Source organism: Sphaerodactylus townsendi, linkage group LG02 (genome assembly GCF_021028975.2).
Source record: "Sphaerodactylus townsendi isolate TG3544 linkage group LG02, MPM_Stown_v2.3, whole genome shotgun sequence".
Lineage (NCBI taxonomy): Eukaryota > Metazoa > Chordata > Lepidosauria > Squamata > Sphaerodactylidae > Sphaerodactylus > Sphaerodactylus townsendi.
The window spans coordinates 16,770,010-16,789,301 of record NC_059426.1 but is presented as its reverse complement, the minus strand read 5'-3'; the positions used below and the strand labels follow the sequence as shown (position 1 = coordinate 16,789,301).

General features: G+C 46.3%; 1 protein-coding gene across 2 annotated transcripts in view; it reads right to left on the bottom strand.

Annotated features, from left to right (window-relative positions):
* INO80D (INO80 complex subunit D) overlaps positions 1 to 19,292 on the bottom strand; it is a 45,473-nt gene that overhangs the window by 11,946 nt on the left and 14,235 nt on the right. The window contains exons 2-7 of one of the 2 annotated variants that reach the window (XM_048485395.1): positions 15,415 to 15,512; positions 14,569 to 14,815; positions 11,133 to 11,884; positions 8,831 to 8,939; positions 5,674 to 5,901; positions 4,773 to 4,876 (exon numbers count right to left, since the gene is read on the bottom strand). In XM_048485395.1, coding sequence (XP_048341352.1) covers positions 4,773 to 4,876; positions 5,674 to 5,901; positions 8,831 to 8,939; positions 11,133 to 11,884; positions 14,569 to 14,786 — 1,411 coding nt within the window. In that variant the 5' untranslated portion in view covers positions 14,787 to 14,815; positions 15,415 to 15,512. The remainder of the gene's footprint in view (positions 1 to 4,772; positions 4,877 to 5,673; positions 5,902 to 8,830; positions 8,940 to 11,132; positions 11,885 to 14,568; positions 14,816 to 15,414; positions 15,513 to 19,292) is intronic. The other variant, XM_048485396.1, reaches the window with a different exon arrangement.

Genomic DNA, 19,292 nt, shown 5'->3' with positions numbered 1-19,292 from the left:
AGTCACCCAGCTGGCGTGTGGGGGAATGCACAGGCTAATCTGAATTCCCCAGATAAGCCTCTACAGCTCAGGCAGCAGAGCTGGGAATCAAACCCGGTTCCTCCAGATTAGATACACGAGCTCTTAACCTCCTACGCCACTGCTGCTCAGAAGTCCTACTTTGTCAAGACCCAACTTAAAAATTTCCCTTGCATCCCGGGAAGATGCAAAGTCAAGTTACAGAGGAAAATCGCCACCTGCAAAATTGCTGATGCCTTTAAAAAAATAATTTATCAAGATGAGTTTATTGAACTGGCTATTTGGCTAAAGAGTTTGTGCATCTGTTTTCCTTGAAACTGTTTAAAATCAATCCAGTCACGGGGGAGGGGGGGGGATGAACGATGCAATCAATTGCTTTGCTCTCTAACCGGCTAACAGCAATCCATACTCGAAATATTAAAAAGAGGGCTTCTGCCACCCACCTATGGGAAGTCGTAACATTTGCAAGACTATTCCTGCCTTTCTGAAAGATGTCATACAGAGAAAGGTCAATAAATCGAATCCTGAAACTGAAATCACATTGCTGAGAAAAAGATAGATTGACACATTTTAGGCGAACGCTGGACTGCATGAGATCTCCTTGTTCCTCCAGACTTATCTGCAAGGAACATTGTTCCAAGTTAATGCCTTCATTTGTTTTAATCTTACACTCGTTTACACTCTGAAATGGTTGCTCAGTGGCATGCGGAAAACAGCTTCCAAAACAGGAGCAATCATTTTGTCTTCAAAACATGAACGTGAACTATAGCATGATACTTATTTTAGATAAAGGTTAAGAACAAGCGTCTGTTGTAACGGATCCTGGATCTCCCTGATGACAGTAAAGGGGCAGGGGCTTGCTTTCAGAACAGGACACATGATGAGGGCATCTGGGACTCATGGTACCAGTGAATGCAACGGAGCTTCTGGTTTATACACGAGGCATTTCCACGTGAGCGACCCCTAGCTGTGAATACAACATTTGCCTATGGTGGTCAAACAGACTTCCTATGACCTTCTGGACATAAGGACAGATGTAGTGTGGTTGTAGTGGTTAAAAGCGGTGCACTCTAATTTGGAGAACCGGGTTTGATCCCCACTCCTCCACATGAAGCCTGCTGGGTGATCTTGACCTAGTTCTCTCAGAACTCTCAGCTTCACCGACCTCACAAAGGAACTGTTGTGTTCGTTTGGAGGAGAGGTGATTGTAAGCTGCTTTGATACTCCTTATGGCAGAGAAAAGCAGGGTACACAAACCAACTCCTCCTCCTCCTCTTCAGGAGCAGCAGTGGCGTAGGAGGTTAAGAGCTCGTGTATCTAATCTGGAGGAACCGGGTTTGATTCCCAGCTCTGCCGCTTGGACTGTGGAGGCTTATCTGGGGAATTCAGATTAGCCTGTACACTCCCACACACGCCAGCTGGGTGACCTTGGGCTAGTCACAGCTTCTCGGAGCTCTCTCAGCCCCACCTACCTCACAGGGTGTTTGTTGTGCGGGGGGATGGGCAAGGAGATTGTAAGCCCCTTTGAGTCTCCTGCAGGAGAGAAAGGGGGGATATAAATCCAAACTCCTCCTCCTCTTCTTCTTCTATATTTACTTGGTTAACAGAGGTCTGTAAAGAACGGCAACAAATTTCCCAACATCCTATTTTCTCCCAGATATATTGTTCCCATCTGATCTACAAAAAGCCCTTCTCTGTACTTCACCATCTTTGCCTTCACAATTCCCTTTGTAATTCCCAGCTCTATTTCAGTGCTTAGAGTGACTTTAAAACCAAGACAAGATTTGTGATTCAGAAGGGTCAGGAGAGCGGGGCAGCCATCAGGGACCCCGGTGAATTTAGAAGCGAAGGAGAAGACTCATCAAAATTCTGAGCAAGGTGAACTTAGCGACTTTTATTTTCCTCTCCTTCCCCTCCCCACCCCCCTGCAATTCCACATACTGGTGTTTGGGTTCCTCTTTCGTAGAGGGCTCCGATCAAAGGACTTTCTTTGTCCCTGACCTCTGCCTCTTACAATGAAACAGCAGGATTATAGGACTTTCATCCCTTATTTATTCCAGACCATTTCACTGTCTTGCGCGCCTCGCACCTGCAGAACCTGCTGAAACTTTTAAGGGTATAAAACAGTGATGGCGAACCTTTTTGAGAAAGAGTGCCCAAATTGCAACCGAAAACCCACTTATTTATCGCAAAGTGCCAACACGGAAATTTAGCCTGAGGTCTTAGTTTAGAAAAAAACGCTTGGCTCCGAGGGGTGCGTTACTCGGGAGTAAGCTTGATGGTAGTCGTTGGCTTTGCTTTGAAGCAACTATGCAACTCTTCGAACGGGTGAATCATGACCCTAGGAGGCAAGCCCCATTGCCAGCAACCAAGCTTACTCCCAGGTAAAGGATCACACTTTAGTTCTTTGAATGAAAATCAGTGGGGTTTAACAGCACTTAACAGGGTTGCCTACACTGCTTCCCCAAAACTAGGCCTTAGGTTTAATGCTAATAATCGAGCCCAGCGGCCCAGGCCAGCCTACGGGGGGCATCCCCCCCACATGATGAACTCTGCGCGTGCCCACAAAGAGGGCTTTGAGTGCCACCTCTGGCACCCGTGCCATAGGTTCGCCATCACTGGTATAAAAGGTACAAGTGAAACAAATTAGGCCTCAGTGTTGATTTTAGGGTAGTTTAGATATTACAATTACACTGGGAATTACAAGGTTGAGAGTGTGTATAGAATTTGTTGATCCTTGACTGTAATTTGCTGTATAGAATTTGTCGGTCCCTGGCTGTAATTTGCTGGTCTTTGACTGTAATAAATTGAAATTGAAAAATTGAAAGGTACAAGATCATTCTGCTTCTCAGTGGAAAAACCTACCAGTTAACTCCATTTGTATGCTGGGACAGGACAACCTCAATCACGTTTCCATATATGAATGCTAACCATGCCATTCAGACTAGCAACTAATAACTTTAACTGGGAAAGATTTACAAGGATGTACCTTTAATTGGCACAAGCACCGCACCAGTCCTTGTTTCTGGACTTCTCTGCTGACCCAAATTCCAGAGTGGAAGCAATTTGCATAGATCTCATAGTGAATTCCTTGGATTTTGATCATCGCAATAAGTTCCTGCAGAAAATCACTCAACGTTTGAGTATTCCCAGGACTGATAGATCATAGGCTGGTGCAACCGGGCAGAGTTGAAAAACAGAAACCGGGGTGCATCAAAATATGGCCTACTGCCTTTGCTGCTGCTATACCAGAGAAGGCAAGCTGAGACTAAAGACCAAATTAATAGTCTGTTAACAACCTGAGAATAGTCCTTGTTAGAATGGTATAGTGGTTAAGAGCAGGTGGATTCTAATCTGGAGAACCGGGTTTGATTCCCCACTCCTCCACACAAGTGGCAGAGGCTTATCTGGAGAACCAGATGTGTTTCTGCACTCCTACATTCCTGCTGGGTGACCTTGGGCTAGTCACAGTTCTTCGGAACTCTCTCAGCCCCACCTACCTCACAAGGTGTCTGTTGTCGGGAGAGGAAGGGAAAGGAGCTTGTAAGCCACCTTGAGTCTCCTTACAGGAGAGAAAAGTGGGGTATAAATCCAAACTCCTCCTCTTCTTGGCGTCCTGAGTCCAAGAACCAAGGAATAAGCACACGTATTGTCACAGTCCCAATCCTTCCTATCAGGGTTCAGAGCTGGTGGAGGGGGGTTGTGTACAGTATTTTAATCAGTGGAACACATAACTGTTTTTCACAGGGTAGCCGCTATATCTATCCTCAAACACAAACTATTTCTACCAGCAACACCGATATCAAACTAATCATGTTTTGTCATACTAAATCTCTTATCAGCAGGAAGTCAAAAGCCCTGGTGCAAACCAGCTGGTCTAGCAAAAAATAATTTATCACTGCAGGGAAGACATTCCTAATGAGTCAACTAAAGGGACTCAGTCGCCTCGGTGTCTTGAGAAACGATGTGGAGAAGATACACACATAAGGGAGGAAACGTACACTGTCCATTCTGAGCACTTTGGGTTTTGTCCCACAGGCTGTTTCGTTAGAGTGTACAGACGGCTAAAAGACAGGAATTCCAGGAGAGAAGATCCACTTGCTAAAATATCCAATCTGCCACATACGTTTTTGGTAACCTATCAGCTATCAAAGGAGTTTGATTGCTAATAGCTGAAATTCTATACATTCCAAGAGTATTGTTACATTAACTAAATAATTTTCCTGATCCATACACATATTACAAGAATTAGATGACGTCCGTTGAATATCACTTTGTGGCAAGACAAGGATACGAAGCAGATTTGCAAAAGAAAAAAAAAAGAATTCGGATTTATCCTCCGCTTTTCTGAACTGCGAGGAATTTCAAAAGTGGCTTACAAACTCCTTTCCCTTCCTTTCCCCACAGCAAACACCTTGTGAGGTAGGTGGGGCTATGAGAGTTCTGAGAAAACTGTGACTAACCCCAGGTCACCCAGCAGGCTTCATGTGTAGGAGCGGGGAAACAAACTTGATTCACTAGGTTAGAGTCTGCCGCTCTTAACCACTACACCTCGCTGGCTTTATATTGGTATTACCGTGAGAGGTTCAGCAGAATCCTGTTATTTCTCTGGCCTCAGCTCTACTTACAGACCCCCACCCCCACCAAGGAATGCGTGGAAGCATAAGGGCATTACTAGTAAGCAAATGGGAAGTGGACCACAGTAACTAAGTACATTTTCAACATGAATATAAAAACACAATGAAAAAAGATACGCTGAAAACAATGTTTCGTGAACGGGAGGGCATTGTTGATGCATGGTTCACCCTTCGTGGTTCCACTACACGGCGACGCGTCCCTCTGCTTCACTTCTCTTGTGCTGAAACAAAAGGATAACAAGAACTATAATATTGTTATGCCAATAAAGGTTCTTTGTGGTGGTGTTGTTGTTGTTGATAACAAGAACATAAAAGGCCTAAGATTGTCCAAGATGGATTAAGGCCTTGTTTATCACCATCACATACAGCTATGTTCTTTCCCAGAAAAAGATCCTAGTATGGTCAATTGAGGTGCAGCAATCTAGAAAACTGTATGCTTCCGCATTAGAATATAGTCCTGAACAAATATGAGAATTATTATTCATTTTTATGCATTGCCTTTGTCAAAAGCCAGCTGGGAGTAAAGGTGTGCAACTGAGTTGTATAATTAAACTGAAGGCCAACATTTATTTTTACTTTCAAATGGGGGGGGGGGGGGGGGGAACAGGGCTAGGTAGGCGCTACGACCCAGGGGGAGTATTCTACCACAAAGAAGGACCAACATATTGAGTTCTGTGGCAGAGGAATATACAATCCTACTAACATCTTTTTCTGAGACAGACTATAGGGCTGTCAGACTCTCAGTTCATAGAACAACTCACTTGAAGTTTCAAGGACTTTACTCAGGACAGTAGAACAGAGAAATAGAAAAGACAGTTCTGACCCATTGGTCCTGTTTTGCTCATGGTTGGCTTCCTGGAATGTCTTCCTAGAAAATTAGGATTTTAAAAAACATTTTGCTCCTTGTACAAAAACCTTGATCCATGGTTCTGAAACCACTGGGAAATCTGTGCGCAAGCTCATGTGTTCATGACCGCCGTGTCGCGCAGCTGTATGGGCGCGCAAGGTGGTTTCTCACCTGGTCCGACCACACGAAGCTCTCTGGAGTTCTCGTATCAACTGTCCAGCGCATTCCGGCTCTCTGCTGGCTGCCCGCAGCAACGCTTTCCGGAACGTGTGTTGGCATTTCCTCTGGCGTGATTCTGCTCGCTCCAGGCGGCAGAGGTGCTTGTATTTCTGCTGGAAGTAAGTGCAAAGTTGGGAAATGCGGGAACGCCGGCCGCTGGCATCGTCGTTGTCATCCAACCTGGGAGTTTGGGGGGAGGGAGGGGAGGAGAGGGAGAGAAGTGGGGGAGGGGTTGATATTCAAAGGTCACATTATTATGAAATGAGCATGTGAGCAGAATTATTTTTAGCTTTTCCATAGGCTCGGTCTGAACATAGAGAGAAATGTTTCCCACTGAGGATTTTCACCACAAGAAGGTCAGTCATTTGTATTACTTGAGAGGTCACACATTTAACACCACAATCACATTTTCCGGGGACACGGCCATATGTTATATATCAGTGGTGGCGAACCTTTGGCATTCCAGATGTTATTGACTACAATTCCCATCAGCCCCTGCCAACTGGCCATGCTGGCAGGGGCTGATGGGAATTGTAGTCCATAACATCTGGAGTGCCAAAGGTTCGCCACCACAGTTACATGTGCTGATTTCAATGCTAATGGCAGGCGTTGTAGAACCACAAATAACCTATGAAGATGGCGTCCCTGGACCTGTATACAGGCTCCTGCACTTGGTGGCCCCTCTGCACACTTGCTGGTGGATCTCGTGATCAGTTGGCAGAAAATGCTGATGCCTGCAGGTCTTCCTTTCCCCCAGCAATTCCTGACTCAGGGAACATTTATTTCTCGTGTTGGGGGATCTGTGTTGAGTAACAGCTTTGCGAGCCAGAAGGCTGCAGTGGGGAGGGGAAGGAAGACAACGTTTCTGTCTCTTGCATGAGAGCCATACAGGTCCCACAAAAACCAGAAATAAATTCTCTGGAGTCAGAAACGACCGCTGCGAAATTGGTGTTGGATCCAACCCTCAATCTGCACACAGGCATAGCCTCAATCTGCATAGCCGAAAAACAGTGCCCTAGGGATGGTAAAAACATTGTCCCGGGGGGCGCTGTTCGCACAGCGATGCAGCAGCACCATGCTCACCCCTCCCAACTGGCGCAAAAACGCCGCTTTTGAAACTCACTCCCTGAGCGAGGTTTTTCAAAATCAGCATCTTCCCACCAGTGCGCAGTGTGAAGCGCACCAGCATGAGGGTGCCGCTTTTGGCCCCTGTGGTGTTCTGGTCACTTACCTCTCCTCCCTGCGCAGCTCTGGACGGCGGGAGGGACACGCCCACGCTGCCCTCCAACCCCCGGAGGTTGAAGGGCAATGTGCATGTGTCCCTCCAGCCGTCCAGAGCCGCTCAGGGAGGAGAGGTAGGTGAACTGGACGAACCCGAGTTCACTGCAGCTTCAGGCTGCCCACACAATACCGTGTGAGCGGTCCCGAGCCTCATCGACAGTAATTATGATGTGGAGAGCCGTTTCTGCTGCTGTGCAGAAATGGCCACAGTTTACAAACATCCAGGTTAGGCTACTGTAATGTGCTCTGAGTGGGAATGACCTTGATGATTGGAATTTTTCAACCAATCCCAGACTGTGGAACTCCCTCCTTTTAGAAGTGGAAAAAACATCAGCAACGACCCTGTGATGACCAACAGTACTTTTATAGCCTAAGTCAGAGATCCCCAACCATTTGGAGACTGCAGATCCATTTGAAATTTTGACACAGCACGGCACAAAATGGCAGCTGCAAGAGGCAGAGGCTGCCACCAAATGCTTGACCCAGTTTAGCTTGGTCAGCACAGGGTATATGTGTGTATGTTTCAGTCTTCCTCCATCCACTGTGAGGCCCAGGTAGCTGGATAGGTCTGACCAGCAGAAAGTACCAAATGGCCATTTTGGGATTAAGGGGAAGAAACAGGACAAAGGGAAAAACTGGAGGTATGGACTAGAATGGGGTGTCCCTTCCCTGCAAATATCACCAGTTCCCCACTATTCATATTTTACTATCAATATGACCTCAAACTGCATTTCGTCTCAAGTTTCTTTTCAAATTCCGAAGGTAAAGTATATTATCAGGCATAAAGGTAAAGGCAAAATTTCCCCTTCAGTCGTATCCGACCCTGGGGTACCACTGCAAGCAGTGATTTTATAGGCAAGCTGTTTTTGTGGGGTAGTTTGCCATTGCTTTCCCCGAACAGGCATATAAATATATAAATAAAAGACCCCCCCAAAATTAAGAAAGCTTAAGCTTTCACATATAACCAATCGTGCCAATAAACTGATTTCAAGAGCATTCCTCAGACCTCTGCCGAGCAGAATTCCAGCAGAAAAGTGCTTTGTCACATAAGGGTTAATCGGAATGCCATGACCGAAATATCAGCATCTATTAGGTGAGATTGAATCATTCGGTGCCGCTAACAGCACCTTCCCCAGTATCAGAGAATCATCAGCTAGTGGAAAGGGGACCTGGGCCAGCGAAAGGCACTACTGGTAGCAGAATGGACCTGCGGGACACAACAGTTCTGAAGGGCTGCTCATGGAGTACAGGATTAAAACTTACGTGATAAAAAGACTTAATTTCTTCCTCTTGATCTAGCAGTGTCTCCTTTCCCCTGACTCCCTTCCAGAACAGCATGAGAGGTTAGAGCAGTGATGGCGAACCTTTTCGAGACAGAGTGCCCAAATTGCAACCCAAAACCCAGTTATTTATCGCAAAGTGCCAACACGGCAATTTAACCTGAATACTGAGGTTTTCGTTTAGAAAAAACGGTTGGCTCCGAGGCGTGCGTTACTCGGGAGTAAGCTTGGTGAAGCAGCCGTGCAATGCTTCGAATGGGTGAATCACGACCCTAGGAGGGTTTACTCAGAAGCAAGCCCCATTGCCAGCAACCAAGCTTACTCCCAGGTAAAGGATCGTGCCCAGGCCAGCCTAGATGTGTGTGTGGGGGGGGCATGATTTTCTGCCCCCTCCCCACATGACAAACTCTGTGCACACGTGCCCACAGAAAGGGCTCTGAGTGCCACCTCTGGCACCCGTGCCATAGGTTCGCCACCACTGGGTTAGAGGTTGCTACTTACAATCCCATCATTCCTCATTCTTGTACAACGCAGCCATATGTACTTACTGACTCCTTTCATATCTGAGGGCTTCTCGGATAGACCAGGCAACCTGGTACGGTGAACTTTGCTCCCATTCTTCCCATTCTTCGCCACTGTCTTCAGACCAGTCCAACCCTGGGAAACATGAAATTAAAAGCACACTCTCAGCTGTTCCCAAACATCCACGGATTTCTTGGGGGGCAGTTCACACAAAATAGGTAAAGGCTGCCTTCACTGGATAAACTTTATTCGACTTCAAATGCTTTCTGGAGAGCCAGCTTGGGGTAGTGGTTAAGAGAGGGCGGATTCTAATCTGGAGGTTTGATTCCCCACTCCTCCACTTGAGTGGCACAAGTCTTATCTGGTGAACCAGATGTGTTTCCCCACTCCTATGTTCTTTCTGGGTGACCTTGGCCTAGATCACAGTTCTCTCAGAACTCTCTCAGCCCTACCTACCTCACAAGGTGTCTGTTGTGGGGAGAAGAAGGGAAAAGAGCTTGTAAGCCACCTCAAGTCTCCTTACAGGAGAGAAAAGTGGGGTATAAATCCAACCTCCTCCTCCTCTTCTTCTTCTTCTTCTTGTATTGCTGTAGTGACACGCAGAAAAGGTCTCGAGATGTTCTGGAAACTCCAGCTCTGCCATGTTGACCTCAGAAGTACTGATCTATTTTGTCAGTTTGGAGGGATATATGATCTGTCTCTGAATGGAAGAGGGAAATGTACCAGACAGCATGTTTTTGGCCGTTCCTATGTTGATAAGCTGAGGGGGGGGGGGTGAGGGTTTGTGGGTTCTGAGAGAACTGTGACTGACTCAGAGTCACTCAGAAGGCTTCATGTGGAGTGGTAGAGGACTGAACACTGTTCTCCAGATTAGAGTCTGCCACTTTTAAACACTACGCCATGCTGGCTCTCCAGAGCTGAGTCCAGGAAGAGAGATAAATCCAAGGAAAGTCCAGGAAGAGAGATAAAAGTCCAGGAAGAGAGATAAAAGTCCAGGAAGAGAGATAAATTCAAGGAAAGGGGATGCTTGTCTGCATGTTGCTTTTTTGCATGTTGTGGAGCAACTCTGTCCATCTCGACGTGATGGAGCCTTCCAACCATTTTCATGCAAGCAAGGAGAGGGGCCATTTCCTCCAATTCTCTGCTCCCACCATAAACCTCGAACTCCCTCCTCATGCTTCTCCTAGAGGGGGCCCCCAGTGTCCCAGGGCTGCAGTAGGAGAAGAGAAGCAGTGAAGCCCAAGCCTATGGCTCCAAGGGCCCTTTACTGTGGATTATATAAATGGATACGTGGCCGTACAATGTCTCTTTGGGATGTGCAAAATTCCACAGACTGGAGTTTTGAGCACTAGATGGGAGTCTCTCAGAACATAGGTCAAATCTTGCGCACTGAAACACAACAATTTTTGTGTTTGTGTGAACCGCCCCCTCATTTGTTGTGTGAACTGCCCCCTCATACCTTCGGGACCGCATTACCCCATATGTCCCTACTAGCCCTCTGCGTTCAGCAGAGGCCAATTTGCTGACAGTCCCTGGCCCCTCAATGATGCGGCTGGCCTCCACCCGGGCCAGGGCCTTTACAGCTCTGGCCCCTGCCTGGTGGTGGAACGCTCTACCTCCAGCTACGCGGGCCCTGCGGGATCTTAATGAATTTCGCAGGGCCTGCAAGACTGAGCTGTTCCACCGGGCCTTTGGGGAGACCGGCCGCTGATGCCCCCCCCCCTTTTATAACATCTGTGGATCCTGCCGCCCCCCCCCCTTTTCTTAGGGGATTTGTTAGTAGGATGCCATCTGTATATCTGATATTAGGACGCTGCATTTTAATGGGGTTTGGTTTTTAACATGCATAGAGCCACTACTTAATGATTTATTTAATTAATTTTGATATTATTGATTTTATGTTGTGCTCGATCTATATGTTCTGTTCACTGCCCTGAGCCCTCCGGGGGAGGGCGGTTTATAAATATTAATATTAATAATAACATTAACAATAACATTAATATTAATATTAATATCAATATTAACAATAACATTAATATTAACATTAATATTAACAATATTATTAATAATAATATTAATATTAATATTAATAATAATAATAGTATTAATATTAATATTAATATTAATAATAATAGTAATAATAGTAATAATAGTAATAATAGTAATAATAATAATAATAATAATAATAATAATAATAATAATAATAATAATAATAATAATAATAATAATAATAATATGTTAACCATAAACATACGAATGAGAACTGGAAACAAACCAACCAACAAAACGCGGGGGGGGGGGGGCAGTTGCAAGGAATTCTCCACCTACCTAAATGTGGAAACAGATCAGCATCCAGCTGCTGTTTCTGAGTGCACAGTTTCACCAGTCTCTGTAGCCGGCTCATGCAGGACGAGTGCGGAGAGAAGGCGGTGGCTTTCATGAGGATCCTGTCGGCCCTAGGCGGGTCTGGGGCCGGAGCCCTGATGGGTTCCGGGAGAGGCAGGGGTCTCTTGTTTGACAGCTGCCTGGCTTGTGCTATAGTGTGTGTGGTGGGCGCCACTCCCTGCATTGGTAGGCTGGTGTTCTGAGGTTGAGGTGACTTGCAGACCAAGCCCTGCGGTAGCCCTGCTGGCTTTAAAGCAGTCGGTAAAGGTGAGAGATGAGAGAGCGGCGGCGGCGGCTGCAGAGGCTGCTGGGAAGGTGCAGGAAGGGGGCTAAAGTGCTCTTGGCGAACTCTCAGAATCTCCGTCTCTTTCTGGCGCTGTCGGTTTTGGGCTAGCTTGCTCTGCAGCTTCTTCTTCACGGTCGCCCCTTTCTTGAGATCCTCGTCTTCCTCGTTGAAAGCAAAGGGGTCTTCTAAATCTGCGTCCAGGTAATGCAGAGGAAGCCGAGCCCCCGGCGGAGAGAGGGACATCCCGTCCAATCCGTTGGGCATCTTCAAGGCCAGCGGGGGAACCGTCAAACTAAAAGCCATGGAATCCATCTGATGTCGGACTTTCACCTCTTCTGCTGGATCATTCTTTTTCTTCCTTTCTTTTTTCGGGATAAACCCGAGAACCTGTAGATGACTGTTGCAATACCTTTGAAAAGCAGAAAGAGGAACATTATTTCTCTCTCCCCCTCAAAATGCGCACGAATGGGTTGGGGGGGGACAGAGGCGCTAAGAAAGCAAAAATGAAAGGATAAAATTAATCAACACAATTTAAAGGAAGATGAATTTATTGGGGGGGGGCATGCTTGTTTAGGCGAAATACGGATGAAGTAAATTTAAATAAGTTATCTCCCAATTAGTTATCTCCAAAGTTATCTCCCACTGCGTAGGAGGTGAAAATGAAGGTGGTCTGTCTTTTCCAGGACCCTGGCTGGCAAGCAATGAAGGAAGGAACGAATGTGAAAAGGCCATATTTGTTAACTGGAGGTTGAGGAATGCCGTTTGGGGGATAGATTAATTCGAACTGGGGACTGAGATTTGCAGTTGGAAGAAGAAGAGTTTGGATTTATATCCCACCTTTCTCTCCTGTAAGGAGACTCGAGGTGGCTTACAAGCTCCTTTCCCCACAACAGACGCCTGCCTTGTGAGGTAGGTGGGGCTGAGAGAGTTCCAAAGAACTGTGACTAGCCCAAGGTCACTAGAGCCAGAAAGGTTCTTTTCCCTTCTGTAAACTAGCCCAAGGTCACCCAGCAAGAATGTAGGAGTGCGGAAACACATCTGGTTCACCAGAAAAGCCTCTGCCACTCAAGTGGAGGAGTGGGGAATCAAACCCGGTTCTCCAGATTAAATCCACCTTAACCTACACTGGCTCTATGCTGGCTCTCAAGCTACTGTTTGTTGTCTAAATGGCTACAAGTCATCAGCCACTGTGTTTTATTGTTAAATGGCCCAGAACAGCCATCTGTATTTTACTGCTTAGGATTCATCTTGATTTGAAGGCTACTGCTTGTCCCCTTTTTTGGATGGGGGACTTTGTATCTTTCGTTGCCCGGAACTGGATTGCATATTGGAAGCTAAAAGAGAAGACGACTTTGGATTTATACCCCACTTTCTTCAACTTGCAGCCACTTTGAGACTCCTCACAGAAGTGGTTTACAAACTCCTTTTCTGCAACAGACACCTTGTAAGGTGTGTGGGGCTGAGAGAATTCGGAGAGAACTGTGGCTGGCCCAAAGTCATCCAGCAGGAATGTAGGAGTGGGGAAACAAATCCAGTTCATTGGATCCACCGCCAGAGGCAGAGCTACCATAGGGAGGCGCACGCAAATATTTTTGTTTTTGTGCGTTTTTTAGTGTTTTTTCAGTTTTGGCCTGCAGGGGGCGCAGTTTTTAGGCTAGCGGCTAGCAGCACCAAAATTTCAGGGATTTTTTGGGAGACACTCCTGATGATACCAGGTGATGTTTGGTTAGGTGACGTTTGGTTCAGGGGGTCCAAAGTTATGGATTCCCCAAGGGTGACCCCATCCCCCATTGTTTCCAATGGGAGCTAATAGGAGATGGGGGCTACACATTTGAGGGTCCATAACTTTGCACCCTCTGAACCAAACTTCATCAAACCTGGGTGGTATCATCAGGAGAGTCTCCTAAACATACTCTGAAATTTTGGTGCTGCTAGCTTAACAATTGCACCCCTGACAGCAGGCACACACACCCCCCCCAAATTTCCCCAGATTCTCCTTTTAAATCCACCCTCTTCGGCATGGATTTAAAGGGAGAATCTGGGCTCCCTAGTTTAAACACCATTGAAAATGATGCTGTTTGGGGGTAGATTCCAGCATCACTTTCAATGTTGTTTAAACTAGGGCCCCCAGATTCTCCTTTTAAATCCACCTTAAAGGGAGAATCTGGGGTCCCCAGTTTAAACAACATTGAAAGTGATGCTGTTTTTTTGGAGGGGGGAGAGAATCCACTCCCAAACAGCATCACTTTCGATGGTGGTTAAACTAGAGACTCCAGATTCTCCCTTTAAGGTGGGCGCCACAGTCGAGGGAATTGCCCCTTCCAGCCTTCCCAAGAAGTAGACCTGGCCCCCTTGCTGCCTGCCCAAGTGGTAGACCTGGGCCCCTTGCTGCCTGCCCAGCGGTAGACCTGGGCACTCCTCTGTGAGATTGGCAGATGGCTTGATTTCTCTCCCCCCCTCTACTGTATCTAGGGAAACTGGAGCACGGGGGTCGGAAAACTCGGATTTTGCCCCAGGCTCCATTTTCCCTAGCTATGCCTCTGTCCACCACCCATGTGGAGAAGTGGGGAATCAAACCCAGTTCTTCATAGTCTGCCACTTCTAACCACTACACCACAGTGGCCCTGGTTAATACTTGTATGGGAGACTAACAACAAAGTCCAAGGTTCGCTGCAGAGGCAGGCAATGGCAAACAACCTCTATTTGTCTCTTGCCTTAAAAACCCTATGGCCATGGTGGTGAACCTTTGGCACTCCAGATGTTATGGACTACAATTCCCATGCTGGCAGGGACTGATGGGAATTGTAGTCCATAACATCTGGAGTGCCAAAGGTTCGCCACCACTGCCATATGGGGTCACCATAAATTGGCTGCAACCTGACTTCACTTTCCACCACCATTTTTGGCTAGGAGAACGAGAAAATCATCCTTTGTTTAAATATATTTTGCCTCCCCTCTTCTTCTCTGAAGCTCATTAATGCCTTGCTGGGAAGGTGTATATGAAGGCTAAAATATCCCACTGGGACCATCACCTGGGAATAACACATGTGAAAATATTTACACGCACGAATCCCCATGCTTCCCATCGCTCACCTGCGGTCCTCAGATTTGGGGATGGGGTTGGTGCAACGTTGGCTGTTGTACTTGGCCACATATTCACATTGCTTGAAAGGGGCGGTCTTGTCTTCCAAAACATGCCGGATACAGAAGGCGTAGCCGTTGAGTCGCCGCTGCTTGCACAGTTTGGGACTGTACGAGCACAGTGGCTTATTGTCAACCTCAGAAAAGTGTATGTGTTTGCCTTCATACATCACGTGACTCTTTTCCTTGTGAACATCAGCTGAAAGAGCAGAACAGAAAATTTAGGGTCAATAAACACGGGTCAATAAGCAGGACACTAAAACAACTATTTTTGGTGGGCACAATACTGCTCCCAAAATGAGTTTGCCCTGTGTTATTTCTCCCCAACCCAGGTCTTCTGAAAATTGGCAAACTAGCGAGTCTTTTCAAAAATCCCGGGCTGCAGCTGCTTACAAGCGAACAGCCGGGCAGGAGGCGCTTTATTTGCCTGCCTTTTCCTTTTTAAAATTTTGCAGCTTGCATCTGCGTAGCTACACAGGTGCAGATGATCGTATCATGGGACATCGGCATGGCTGTGGGGGTTCATTTGCGCATGCCTGCGTAGCGACACATGTGGTGACTAAAAAAAAAGATGCGTCTCCGTGCAAAGGCGCAACAGCAACCCAGATTGTTTCCGTGGGCTCCGATCACTTCCAGCACGGATGCATGTGAGTGCAAAAGCAGGAAAACAGGTTCCTTTATCCCGACTGCAACCCGTTGTACATTTGCTGTGCGGAAGGGGCCTAGGACAACTTTTCAAAGCGGGGAGAAAAGCAGAAGAACGTTTCAGTTGTAATCCGTCTGCGAGGAACCAATTACCTGATTTTAAATCTTCTGTACCATGTCACTGTTAGCAGAGAGAGCCCCGGGGATACCGCTTTCCTGGAATGATGACAAGATGAGATGAAGCAGATTGTCTGAGGCAAAAAACACACACAAAGAGGTCCAGTTAATGACAGCGTACGAGAAAGGACCATGCTCCCTAATGGGATACAACTGAATTAATTCAACCACCCCAGTTCTATTATTAACAGGAATGCTAGCCTAAATCTTCACAAGCAGAACATCTTGCTGAAGATGATATCTGAGGACATCCATCATTCAGAGATACTCTAGTGCCGTGGTGGCGAACCTTTGGCACTCCAGATGTTATGGACTATAATTCCCATCAGCCCCCGTCAGCATGGCCAATTGGCCATGCTGGCAAAAATGAAGTGTAGTCCATAACATATGGAGTACCAAAGGACTCCGCCTACTGCATAGGTGTCAAGCTTCATGGCCCTCCAGATGTTATGGACTACAGTCCCCATCATCCCCTGTCAGCATGATGCTGGCAGGGGATGATAGAACATGAATCCATAACTGGAGAAACGGCCTATAATCTAGTGAATTAATACTAGCCAAGAAGGGGAGAAGCTGATGTCCTCTGCTCAATAAAAGTTGTTCTTTTTAAAGAAAGTTTTATTTATTTTGCATATATAGACAACCTATACAGAAAGAGAAAAAGAAAAAGTCCAAATCTGGTCTCCTCTCCCTGCCAACAGTAATAATAATAGAAGAAAACACACACACTTTGGCCAATTGGCCATGCTGGCAGAGGCTGATGTGAATTGTAGTCCATGAACATCTGGAGTGCCACAGGTTGGCCACCCCTGAATTAGTCCAACACCCTGTCTCACACAGTAGCCAACCAGTTTCTCTGGTGGCCCAACCACAGGGCACAGAGGCCGAAGCCTTCTCTGATGTTCAGTTCAGTTGCATTTATTTACAGACACTGGACCAGTGGTTTATCTTCAGATTGTATAAATCTTTCACCTTCCCTGGTTTTGCCTCCTAGCGATGGTGTCCGGAAGTTTACTGCCTCTGAAAAGGGATGTTCTCTTCAGCCACCATGGCTAGATAACCACAGAGAGACCCATCCTCTATCCTCTTATCAGGGAAGGGTTGCCAAATGTAAAAGTGAACCCACAGCATGATGCTCTAATACTTACTATCTCTCCTAGCAAGTCTGGGATTTTATTTGATTGTTCAGTCACTGAACATTAAACGCTTTCTAGTGGTGCGTATAGTGTAGCGCTTGTATTTTTTGGGGTGAAAAACAATTATGTTTAGGTGATGCAATTGATGATACAGAAAAAAGTCAGACTGATATAGCTGGGGAACAACAACCGGATAGTCAGTCTATATTTAATGAATAGGTGTCAAACCCGTGGCCCTCCAGATGTTATGGACTACAGTTCCCATCATCCCCTGCCAGAATCATGCTGGCATGGGATGATGGGAACTGTAGTCCATAACATCTGGAGGGCCTCGAGTTTGACACCTATGATTTAATGCATAGATTAAAACACATGTTGGGAACCCTGCAGAGGAAGATTCAGCTGTTTGGGGTGAGGAAGCATTTTAGAGTAGAAAAGCCCCCCTTCTGCTTGTCCGTACCAAGTCTGTGCCTTTTGAAGGAGTTTGGGCCAGGGGAGGGGGGCAGCAGAGGCGGCAGTACAGTTTTGGCTTTAGCTGCATACATTTACATGTGATATGTATTTTACATCCTACAGTTTCTGAAGGAACCCTCATCTGACACACAAAGGCCATAACACAAAACAGATCTCAGAACAGCAACTTTTGGAGTTGATGGGGGAGGGTATCCCTGATCAATACAGAACACTTTTTTTTTTAATGTACACCACAACTTCAGCAAGGATTTTATATGCATACAAATGGAGGGACAATAAAATTCCAGCAAAACAAGACTGGATTTTGAAAGTCACAGAATATGCCGAGGTGGCAAGGCTGACGGTGTTTATAAAAGACAAGGATACGGACCATTTCCTTAAAGATTGGAAACCCTTTGCGGACTACTTAGGGAAAACATACAAATAGAGAAATAAGGGTGGGATTCGAGATTTAACTGAAAACAGCATACTGGACTAAAGTAGTTTTATAAGATGGTCTAAAAGTGAAAAAAATGAAGATGTTAACCATAAGTACAGAACTAGATTTGTGTTCGGATCCATAATGAGGTAGCTGATGGGAACTGTTGTCCATGAACATCTGGAGCGCCATAGGTTGGCCACCCCGGACTAGATGGACCACTGGTCTGATCCAGCAGAGCTCTTCCTATAAGGCCAAAGCAACAAAGACAGAGCAGGAGTATGTTGAATACATAAACCTGCTTTTATTGTGGATCACCAGAGAAAGGGGCTGTTCTTTTCCTGACTGAGTTCCCACACATCTGACCACAGCAGGATAGGCAGTGACTGAAACCGTGAAGGGTACACAGCCTCCTCACAAACACATCACCCGCTAAATGTCCGCTTGTCTCGTCACGGCACAGGAGCCCTGCCAAAAAAATTACGATAGCAGCCCAATTGAGTTTTTTTAAGGGTTTTAAAAGCCTCCTTGGGCAGTTTGGGAACTGAAGAACATGACTGCTATTAATGGGATAGATAGACTATATTCCTGGAACTGTCCCTGATGCTGGTTAAATTGATCGATTTAGTGATTGTAATCAGCTTTGGGCACAATCCAAGGCGCTAGTCTTGACAGTCAAAGCCCTGTACGGTTTGGGACCAGCATACCCGAAGGCCTGCCTGATCTTTTATGAACCCACATGACGGTTACAGTAATCTTTGGAGACGCTGCTTTGAGTGTCATGAGATTGCACTACCAGCGAGAGGGCTTTCTCAGTCACGGCACCAAAGCTGTGGAACTATCATCATCATCAACATCATCACCATCATCATCACCATCATCACCATCACCATCATCATATTTAGTTTAATATCGCAGCTACCAGTTCTTTTGCTGGTTGTTGGCCTTTCAATACAATTCGAGCCGCACCCAAAGGCCTAGGAACTTGTAATGCATCACCCTAGTATTTGTGTGGATCCATCAGCATCACCATTATTATTGGTAAATTAAATTTCTAGACTGTCCCTCCCCTTTTGGGTCTCAGAGAGATTCACCTGCCGCTTTGTACTGCCATCTTCTGCCAGCAGGAGAAGACTTTTCTGTTTTATGTATTGTCGAAGGCTTTCACGACCAGAATCACTTGGGTGCTGTGTGGTTTCCGGGCTGTATGGCCGTGTTCTAGCAGCATTCTCTCCTGACGTTTCGCCTGCATCTGTGGCTGGCATCTTCAGAGGATCCTCTGAAGATGCCAGCCACAGATGCAGGCGAAACGTCAGGAGAGAATGCTGCTAGAACACGGCCATACAGCCCGGAAACCACACAGCACCCACTTTTCTGTTTTGTTTGGCATTCCCTCAACAATCCCTCCTTCCTAACCAATGATTTTATGTTTTGTATGTATTTTCACTGTTTTTAACTCTTTATGAAATTGCCCTTGGCTGGCTTCAGCACCACAGGATATTTGTAATTTTATGGGATTTGTAACTTTATGGTATGCTGGCAGCCGCTCAGAACCTGCTGTGGTGGGGAAAAGCAGGCTACACATCAAATAAATAGACCAAAAAAATGGTTTTATAATGTATGTTTTTATTTGAATGGTTTTACAATATAATTTGATCATATATTTTGTACTGGGGAATCCAAAGTGGGGGGAGGGACACTGATGCTGCATTAGAAGTGGGGGAAGGGCTGTACTGACATCCGTGCAATCCGCCAGCACCAGGGGACCTACCCCACCAGCCAGCCACCAAAGCACCCAAACCCGGAAGCTGGCCCTGCAGCAGCTA